This window comes from Thamnophis sirtalis, unplaced genomic scaffold, assembly GCF_051295495.1.
Source record: "Thamnophis sirtalis isolate CommonGarterSnake01/CBP01778 unplaced genomic scaffold, rThaSir2_p1.2 scaffold_9, whole genome shotgun sequence".
Classification (NCBI taxonomy): Eukaryota; Metazoa; Chordata; class Lepidosauria; order Squamata; family Natricidae; genus Thamnophis; species Thamnophis sirtalis.
The window spans coordinates 6,113,972-6,124,336 of NW_028261389.1; the positions used below are offsets into that span (position 1 = coordinate 6,113,972).

At 48.3% G+C, this 10,365-nt stretch overlaps 1 protein-coding gene across 1 annotated transcript in view; it reads left to right on the forward strand.

Moving 5' to 3' along the window:
* The window catches only part of ITIH2 (inter-alpha-trypsin inhibitor heavy chain 2), a 32,854-nt gene extending 22,993 nt beyond the window's left edge, over window positions 1-9,861 (forward strand). The window contains 8 exon segments of the mRNA XM_087722710.1: window positions 437-553; window positions 3,335-3,454; window positions 4,342-4,425; window positions 4,668-4,781; window positions 5,615-5,813; window positions 5,908-6,080; window positions 7,572-7,683; window positions 9,350-9,861. Of these exon segments, the coding sequence (XP_087578836.1) occupies window positions 437-553; window positions 3,335-3,454; window positions 4,342-4,425; window positions 4,668-4,781; window positions 5,615-5,813; window positions 5,908-6,080; window positions 7,572-7,683; window positions 9,350-9,497 (1,067 nt within the window). The 3' untranslated portion in view covers window positions 9,498-9,861.
* The last annotated feature ends 504 nt before the right edge of the window (window positions 9,862-10,365 follow it).

Below are 10,365 nucleotides of genomic sequence, written 5' to 3' on the forward strand. Positions count from 1 at the left end.
CAATGCTCCAGCTGCTCGGCAGAGCGTAGAGCAGGTGCCATACACTGCGTGCGTGTGCACAAATGGCCCCGTTGGGTCAAATACAGGTAAGGAGGGCGGGTGGGCGGGCCCTCCGAAGCACCGTACCAGAACGGTGCCTGGTGCTCCCAGCAGGCACCAGTACGCCCGTACCAGTGCGTACCGGCTGTAACCCACCACTGGTATGCATCATACTACAAAAATGCTTGTGCACATGCGCAGAAGCAAAAAACAAGATGGCCGAGAGAACTGTTTCGGAGACGATGCAGGCCAAGTTACTACCTACTCGGCCAAACTGGTCCAAACTGGTAGGAACCCACCTCTAACCTGTCCCCGTCCAGAAGTGAGATGGATGGAAGCAATTGGAGTTCATTATAATTCTTGTCTTTTCTCCCCCCCCACTCCCACCTCGAAACAGGTGCTCTAACCATTGGACAGCCCAAGCCCGAGAAGCCCATCCCTGCTTGGCCTCGGCAGGGCTCCAAAGACCTGGAATCGGCCCTTGGCCCTCCTACTGGACCAGATGTACATACAGGTAAAAGGCGCTCCATCCCTCTTCTCATCCTGCTCATTGGTAGAGTTTGTTCTTCATGTTTCCTCAGCCGGTGGAGAGACCCATCGACTGTATTGACACAATATATGAATCTCCATCAGAAGGGAAAGGAGAGGAGGAAGGAAGGAAGGAGAGAAGAAAGGGAGGTAGGAAGGAGGGAGGGAAGGAGGGAAGGAAGGAGAGAAGGAGAGAAGAAAGGAGGGAAGGAAGGAGGGAAGGAAGGGGAGAAGGAGAGAAGAAAGGAGGGAAGGGAGGAGGGAATGTAGGAGAGAAGGAAGGGGGGAAGGAAGGAGGAAAGGAAGGGGGAAAGGAAGGAGAGAAGGAGAAAAGAAAGGAGGGAAGGAAGGAAGGAGGGAAGGAAGGAGGGAAGGAGAGAAGGAGGGAAGGGGAAGGAGGGAGGGAAGGAAGGGGAGTAGGAGAGAAGAAACGAGGGAAGGAAAGAGGGAGGGAGGGAAGAAGAAGTAGGACCGTTGTAAGATAAGATGGATCTATGGGATGTTAAAAAAGCAATCTTCAAGTATATTGTCAACTGTAGGAAAAATTGTTATAAATACATATTATTAATAACAGTTATGAGATCATATAATTGTGAATGTATATATGAAATTGATTAAAAAAAAAAAAAGGAAAAGATGAATCTCCATCAGACTACACCAGTGTTTCTCAACCTTGGCAACTTGAAGATGTCCGGACTTGAGAAACACTGGACTAAACTCTCCAATGTGGCTTTCGTGGCTTCGCAGGAAGTGTGGCTCAATCAAGGAAAGAAGCAATCTAGATCTAAGAAAGGATTTCCCGACAGGACAATTGTGGGCAGTGTGAAGCTAGCCTGCTTTGTTTAGCCTGTTGTTTGCAAGCGGTGAACATTGGTAAATTCTGTTGCGGCCCGCCAGCGGCCCGAGGGTCCATTGAAGTGGTTCACTTAACAACTGCGGCCAAGAAGGTCGTAAAACGGGGCAAAACTCACTTAAGAACTGTCTTGCTTACCAAAGGAAATTTTGGGCTCAAAATGTCAAATCTGGGAGTCAACTTTTGAGCACTACCTATCTTCTTGACTGTTTTTATTTTAATCCAGGCCACCCAGGTGGTTCATTCCCCATCCTTCATTCCCCATCCACGTTCTTTAAACATATATATTTTCTGTAACTGCGAGAATAGTTTGGAACCGTGCCAATGGCAGCCGAGTCAAGAGATTACTTGGCATATTTAAGGAAAAGACTGTCAAGTGGAACTGGGAACCGGCTACTACATTATAAATAGACATCAGTCACTTTGGCAAGTCTGTGTAATTCAGCTTTCACCCAGAGGAATCTGTAATCCATCATCCCCACCCCCACCCCGGCCACCTGGCATTTGGCCTGTAAATGAGGGAGGGATACAGACGAAGAGGGAAAAGTTGCTTCTCCCATGTCTTGCATTTTGGATATTTGATGCGGAGTGAAGAAAAGGGTGGAAATTGCTAATTTTTGCCTGGAACATTCCTAAGGCTTTATTATTATTATTTTGGGCAGTAGATCCTTGGGGATTTCTTTCATCCTTTCTGAAAACCACAGGAAGCCGTTGAAACCTCTCCTAATTTGGCAAGGTTAAAGTTTCTAGTGTAGGAAGTTAGCGCCCACCCCCTCTCCTAGGAAAATGAGATATTTTAGGAAATATTAAAAGGGCAGAATATTTCCACCTAAAAGGGAGGCAGAGATTCAACCCCCCACCTTTGTCAATGGGCCATTAAGGACTGAGCCAATCTATTCTACATAACAAAGATCTATCTCCTTCAGGCAGAGCCATAATAGGAATCCCAAAGCCCTTTCATTACATCATCACCCAGCAAGGCTCAACCAAGCCTGGGGCACAGGGCAGCCTAGAGAGTTGCCGCTGCATGGCCCCATGGGAGTCTGACAACCAATCAGAATAGGAGCTCAAATTCAAAAGCCCAGCGAGGGCATAAAATTCAGGGCATTCTCAGCATCTCTGCCCTTTTTCCCCAGGACCTCAAACCATGTGATCCTGTCCATCATTAATAAACCTTCTTTATTAATAAACCGGTAATGGTCACGTGTCCAGCTGAATTACTACCTATTCGGCCGAACCGGTCAGAACTGGTAGGAAACCACCTCTGCCCTATATGGCTTGTTTCTGGCCTCTCCGGCCTCCAGCAGATCTCTGCCCATACCGGACCTCTGAGGTCAAACATAACCCTCAATGAAATCGAGTTTTGACACCCCTGGAGTAGAAGTATCTCCGAGGTCCCTTCCAGCTCGTGACCTGTCACAACCGTGCTCGACTAAACCGCGCCCGACTAAACCGCGTCGCTGTCATCAACAGGGCGACAACAGCTAGAGAAAGAAGGGCGCTTTAAATAGCTCTTTGAAAGCAAGCCAATTCAACTTAAGGTAAGGGTTAGGTTTAGGGTTAGGTTTAGGGTTAGGTTAAGGTTTAAGGTTAGGTTTAGGGTTAGGTTAAGGGTTAGGATTAGGTTAAGGGTTAGGTTAAGGGTTAGGTTTAGGGTTAGGGTTAGGTTAAGGTTTAAGGTTAGGTTTAGGATTAGGTTTAGGGGGGTTAGGTTTAGGGGTTAATTTTAGGTTTAGGGTTTACAGCGTGCTTCTGTCTCTGCGCTGTTGTCGCCCTGTTGATGACGTCAGCGACGCGGTTTAGTCGGGCGCGGTTTAGTCGAGCGCGGTTTTGTCGGTGAACCCTTCCAGCTCTATTCTGACCAATTGATTGATATTAATTGTTCATGCCATTCATCTCCATTTCTCTGAACAGGGTCCATAGTTATTGGCCAAGAACGACCGGACAACTCCATCCCATCCTGGGCGAAGCCCACCAAGAAATCTGGAGGCCCTTTACCTGCTATCATGGGCCCAACCTCTGCCATGGATGCAGGTAACAAATGTTGGGCTGACTGCCCTCCACCCAGATGTGAATTAATCCCATTCATTCGTTCCCAAGGAAGGTACATGTCAAAATCCACTCGTATGCTAACATCCAAAATAATTTGCCACCCAGGGGAGATTGCACAAAACATTGGCGTATTAAGCAAAACGGGGACGTGCAGGCAGGGGAGGCAGGGGAGGCAGAGCCTCACCACTGTCATCATGAAAAGAAAAAAAAATGTAAAAGGAAAAAGGCTGAGCTAGTTGCCGCCAGAGTCACAGTGGATGACTCTGCTTAGTGCTTAACTGTTTCAAAAAGCCTCTTAAAAAACGCCCTCTACAGGAGGAGGCAGGAGAACCACGTGTCTCATCTAGTCTGACTTTATGATCACTCGAGCAGAGTTAAGCAAGGGTTAAAAGCTGAAAAATTCCTGATGTAGATGAGGCACGTCGTTCTCCCGCCTCCTCCTGTAGAGGGCTCAGGCATTCTCTCCTCTCCCCTGACACCCCACTGACTAAAGCGCTTTCTTTCGCCTGCCTGAGCTCTGCCGCGAGCAAAGACGGGCGAAAGAAAATGCTTTAGTCAGTGGATGCCCCAACACTGGATGTCTTTAAGAAGAGGTTGGATAGCCATTTGTCTGAAACGGTATAGGGTTTCCTGCCTAGGCAGAGGGTTGGAGTAGAAGACCTCCAAGGTCCCTTCCAACTCTGTTATTCTAAGTTACCAAATTTAAATACACTTTGTCTAAAGACTACGTACGTTGCCATTGCCAGAAAGGTTTTATGACCAGCAATAAACGTGTATCATTTTTTTATCTGAACGGTATTTTCTCCACAAGAACTGACTGCAACCCAGTGAGATCATTAGTTTTAATCCACTGTCTTCTTCCTCAACAGGATCTTTAATTTCAGGGCACCACAAGCCTGTTAACTCCAGCATCTTGTCCAAGAATCCAGATGACAGCAAGAGCATACATTCAGGTAGAAGAAACATTGCACTATTTTTTACTCTATCATCATCATCATCATCATCATCATCAATCTTTTCACGACCTCATAATCCCTTGATTGTCCAGTCATGCTGACTTTTGCAGAAACCCGCATGATGGGAGAATCATTCTGAAATCGTTTGGTGGGTGTGGTGGCCACCGATGCATGTGATATATTTAGGAAGGTCTGTTTCGCGTTCTTTAAGAGGCATTCCCCTTTCTCTTCGTTCCCAGTGGACAACGATCCCCATTTCATCATTACCCTCCCAAGGCAACAGAAGAACATCTGCTTCAATATTGATTCTCAACCAGGGGCCATCCTGAATTTGATATCAGACGCGGAGTCCAGTAAGAGAAATGCACAATCTATGGATGGTTTAACTGAGAGGCATCCATAGTTGGGTTTGGGGGAAAAGGTTTACTCAGTCGTAGTATTGAATCTGGAAACAAGTCAAAAGCTAGCAAAATCTCTCTGAGATGCAAGCCACTAGCCTGTGAGTTGGGGATAGAGTGCTCAGGTCTCCTGGCTTGGAGATGTAGCTCTGGTTACCCCACAGGTAGTAGACATGGATGGGGTTAGCATCGTTCATAAGCATTCTAACTTTCTTCTTCTTCTTCCTCCTCCTCCTCCTCTTTCTCCTCTTTTTCTTCTCCTCTTCTCCTCCCCCTCTTCTTCTTCTTTTCCTCCTCCTCCTCCTCCTCCTTCTCCTCCTCCTCTCCTCCTTTTTCTCATCTTCCTCCTACTCCTTTTTCTTTTTCTTCTCCTCTTCTCCTTCCCCTCTTCTTCTTCTTCTTCCTCCTCCTCCTCCATGTCCTCTTCCTCTCCTTCTCCTTTTTCTCCTCTTCCTCCTCCTCTTCTTCTTATTCTTCTCTTCTCCCCCTTTTCTTCTTTTACTCTTCCTCTTCCTGCTCCTCTCTTCCTCCTCTTCTTCTCCACCTCCTCCTCTCCTCCTTCTTCCCCTCCTCCTTTCTCTCTCTCTCTCTCTCCCCTTCCTTCCTTCCTTTTTCTTATTCTTTCTTATTCTTGTCCCTCCTGCTCCTCCTCCTCATTCTCCCTTATTCTTCTCCACCCTTCTCTTCTTCCTTCTTCTCCCTCCTCCTCCTCCTCCTCCTCCTCCTCCTCCTCCTCCTCCTCCTCCTCCTCCTCCTCCTCCTCCTCCTCCTCCTCCTCCTCCTCCCAGGAATCACAATTAATGGGAAACTCATTGGAGCCAAGAGGGTTTTGCGTAACAAACTCAACACCTATTTTGGCCAGATTGGGTTTAATTTTGAAGCAAAAGGCCTGAAGGTCGAAGTCAGCCCTGAGGCGATCACCTTGAAGGATGGTTCTTCCACCACTTCTCTTTCCTGGTCGGAGACAGGAAGTCTCATTCGGAGGAGGTAAAACCACCAGATTCGGTTTTGACCCGCGCAAATATAGAAGCCTCCTGACTGATTTGAAGCAGGACCTTCTTCCATTGTTTTCTTCTCCCAGGTTGTTGGTCTCGGTCAAGAAAGACAGCAACGTGACTCTCACCGTAGACGGGGATCTGACCTTTATGGTCCTGCTCCATCGGGTTTGGAAGAAGCACCCTGTGAACGTGGATTTCTTGGGCATCTACATCCCTCCGGCCAATAATTTCTCCTCCAGTGTGCATGGCCTCATTGGTAAAGGCTGGGAGTAGGAGGTGGTTCCATAGGTCTGGGTCCTTAGGAGTGCGTGTCTTCCGACTTAGACTACTCCAGCAGCACGAAGCCGAGTCCTCGTCCTGAGAAACCCCTTTTATTTAATTCACAGTGAATTCCTCTCCAGCAAAGTCTTTCCTCTTCCAAGATCTTTCAAGATAGCTCACAATTACCGACCGTTATCAGGCTTGGAGATTGGCCAGGCTGAGATCTTTCAGATGCCGCCATACTTGGCAAGAATGCAGGAATGAACTAATTGCCTCCGGCAAACTCCACTCCCCTTTCGCTCCTTATTATTCCCTATGGGAGGGGCCATTCACCATCTACTGTACCTGTGGCCTTACTCCCAAGTCGACCCTTGTTCCTTAGCTGTTCCCTTTGTCCGGCAACTCCGCACATGCGCACACTGGGAACAGGATCCAGCTGTTCTTCTGCCTCACTGATGTCTGACTCTGAAGGCAGCTGATAACTGTCAGATGGCTCTGGCCCCTTCTCTGCCTCCGACACAGAGCCCTCGTCCAAGCCTTCCCCAGACTCCAGGACTGGCCCAGGTTCCTCCCCAACCTCCTCACTGTCCGAAATCTGCTGCCAGATCCACTGGCCACTGGCCAGCATGACAGTAAGGAGGAACTGAGAAAACAGGGAAGCATCTCTTAAAATAGGGACGATGGAGATGAAGGAACATGTCCTATTGTTGTCTAAATCAGTGTTTTTCAACCTTGGCAACTTTAAGATGTCCGGACTTCAACTCCCAGAATTCCCCAGCCAGCATTCGCTGGCTGAGGAATTCTGGGAGTTGAAGTCCGGACATCTTCAAGTTACCAAGGTTGAGAAACACTGGTCTAAATCATCCTCAGAGAGAGATGCGGTGTTTATGTGTTGTTATTTATTATACACAGACCTCAACTTACAACCATTGGTTTGGTGGTCATTCAAATCTACTGCATACAGGTAGTCCTCAATTTATGACCGCAACTGAGCCCAACATTTCTGTTGCTAAGCGAGACAGTTGCTAAGTGACTTTTATCCCCACCTTTCTTGCTTCGGTTGTTAAGCGAATCACTGCCTTTGATAAGTTAGTAAGACGGTTGTTAAGAGAATCTGGCTTTCCCCCCAGACTTGGCTCGTCAGAAGGTCGCAAAAGGGGATCCCATGACCTCGACACACGAAACGGTCGTACGTATGAACCAGTGGCCAAGCATCTGATCACATGATCATGGGGATGCTACAAAGGTTATGGAACTGTGAAAAAATGGTCATAAGTCACATTTCTCAGTGCCGTCGTAACTTTGAACCGTCACTGAATGAACTGTTGTAAGTCGAGGACTACCTGTATATGTAGTATGTGTCATAAGCAGCAGAGTTTGGTGTCTTAGCGTAGCTTAATTCTTCTAACGGAGCCTTCAGGATGACTCCAGGTTGAACTTCTTGGTAACATCTCAGCTAAAACATTTCCTCTTCATTCTTCCCCAGGTCAGTTCTTGCAGGAGCCAGACGTGCTCATCTACAATGAGAGACCAGGACAAGATCCCGGGAAATCTGATGCCACCATGGAAGTGAAAGGCCACAAGCTGACCGTCACGCGGTAGGGCATCGGAGGCACTGAGAAAGCTGGCTTTCTATGATTGCCGTTTGTGTGTTTGTGTGTCTGTGTGTTGGGAAACTGAACTCCCAGAGAAGATTGTTGAAAGAGTTTAGCAGAATCTGGACAGACATTGAAATTATGGTGGATTTTATTATGTATGTATGTATGTATGTATGTATGTATGTATATGTATGTACCGTATGTATGTATGTATGTATGTATGTATGTATGTATGTATGTAGTCTGTCTGTCTGTCTGTCAGTCAGTCAGTCAGTCAGTCAGTCAGTCAGTCAGTCAGTCAATCATCTGAAAAATAGTGAGTGGCCCAAAGACACCCAGCCGACTTTCATGTCTAAGGCAGGACTAGAACTCCCAGTCTCCTGGTGGTTGGCCCAAAATTCACCCAGCTGGCTTTCATGTCTAAGGCAGGACTAGAACTCCTCGTCTCCTGGTGGTTGGCCCAAAGTCACCCAGCTGGCTTTCATGGTAAAGCGGGACTAGAACTCCCGGTCTCCTGGTGATTGGCCCAAAAGTGACCCAGCTGGCTTTCATGTCTAAAGCGGGACTAGAACTCCCAGTCTCCTGGTGGTTGGCCCAAAGTCACGCAGCTGGCTTTCATGTCTAAAGCGGGACTAGAACTCCCAGTCTCCTGGTGATTGGCCCAAAAGTGACCCAGCTGGCTTTCATGTCTAAGGCTGGATTAGAACTCCCAGTCTCCCAGTTTCTAGCCTGGCGCCTTAACCACTAGACCTGGGATGGCGAACGTAGAGCATGTGTGCATCAGGTGGCACATGGAGCCATTTGTCAGGGCACACAAGGCGTTGCCCTGTCAGTTGGCCAGCACGCATGCACGCGCTCACCAGCTGACTTTAACCTTTTTTTGAGGCCATTTTTCTCCCTCCCCAGGCTCCAGAGCCTTTATAGGAGCATGGGGAGGGCGAAAACAGTCTTCCCCCTCCCCCTGAGGCCCTCCGGAGGCTTCAGGAGCTTCCCTGAAGCCTCCGGAGCGCAAAAAACCAGCCTTACGGCTAAACCGGAAGTTCAGGAATGGACTTCCGGTTTGCTTGTCGGGCCGGTTTAAGCCTTCCGGAGCCTTCAGGGACCTTCCGGAGGCTTCCCTTTAAAGGCTCTTGAGGACCAAAAACGGCCCAATGGACAAACTGGAAGTGACCCTCCGAGGAGGGGGCAGGGGATGATGTTTCCGCCCTCCCCAGGCTCCAATAAAGCCTCTCGAGCCTGGGGAGGGCGAAAAAAGCATGCAAAAAATGGGGGGTGGCACATTGCATTATGGGTGCGGCACATCGGCGCACGCCTCCCCCCCCTGTGCTCCCCCCCCCCGGGTTTTGGCACGCAAGCCAAAACAGTTTCGCCATCGCTGCACTAGACCAATCTGGCTTTCTTCAAGATACTTCAAAAACAAAAACAGCAGATGGGCCTCTAGGCTAGCTACGTTTGGGGGGAAAGAATGAAAACCAGTTGCTAATCGCTTGTGGCCTCACGCCAACCCTTCCACGTGACTCCAGAGGCCTTTCTCAACCTTGGCAAAGTTTTCTGGGAGTTGAAGTCCACGCAGGTTAAAATTGCCACGGTTGAGAAGCGTCGGTTTAGGCCCAGCCTAAAATTACGTACATAATGATGATGTGTGCTTATTTGCCTTTGCCTGCAGAGGCCTGCAAAAGGATTATCGCTCGGACCGGGTGTTTGGGACCAACGTCCAGTGCTGGTTTGTCCATAACAACGGCAAAGGGTTCCTGGATGGCCACTACCGAGATTACCTGGTCCCTCATTTATACAGCTACCTGAAGCGCATCTGAAGGCTCGGCAGGGCAAGGGAACTCTCCGAATGGCCACGCAACTCATCCTGTAGCAAATTCACAGCCTTTGGGAAGGGCTTCGTGGCGGGCTGCTTCCAGCCTAATACTGCACACATTCCTTTTCCACCACCATCCCCCCCTCCCCCCCCAAAAAAATTATCCTCTCCAGGGGTATTTGGACTTTGTGTCACTGGGACTGCTTGTGGTGAACGCAAACCAAAAATCCCACTTTCGAGCAAAGTTGCATTTGGAAGCAAATGTGACCCCAAGGGTGCTGGAGAAACGCAGAAAGTTTGTTTATTTTTCCCGACTGTATAAAGACCGTGTAGCCAAACGGAATTAAAGTAGTAAATTCCCCCCCACCCCCAGCTTGGGTACTGTATTCTGTTCCATTTGTCTAATGCGCCTGAGAAGTTTTCAAACAAGGTCTTAAGCCAGGAGTCTCTAACCTCGACAACTTTTTTTAACACCTGGGGACTTCAATTCCCAGAATTCCCCAGCCGGGAATACTGGCATATAACTGAGCTAGTTGAAAGTCGTAAGAAGACAGCTGGGATGACAATAAAGGAGGCCTCAGTATTGTACCGTTAAATAATATACCGTATTTTTCGGAGTATAAGACGCACCAAGGTTTTGAAGAGGCAAAATAAAAAAAAGGTTTTATACTCTGCAAACCTCCCCAAAACTGCCTGTTTTTTGCAAAAACGGGCCCAGATGTTTTCCCCATAAAGGCATGAATAGCCTTTAGGAGGCTTGTAGAGTGCTCCTGGGGGTGCCCCCTCCCCAAATGAGCAAAAAGCGGTCTGTTTTTTGTGAAAACGGCCCTGTTTTTTGTCAAAAAATTGCATGCATGGCCTTTAGGAGGCTT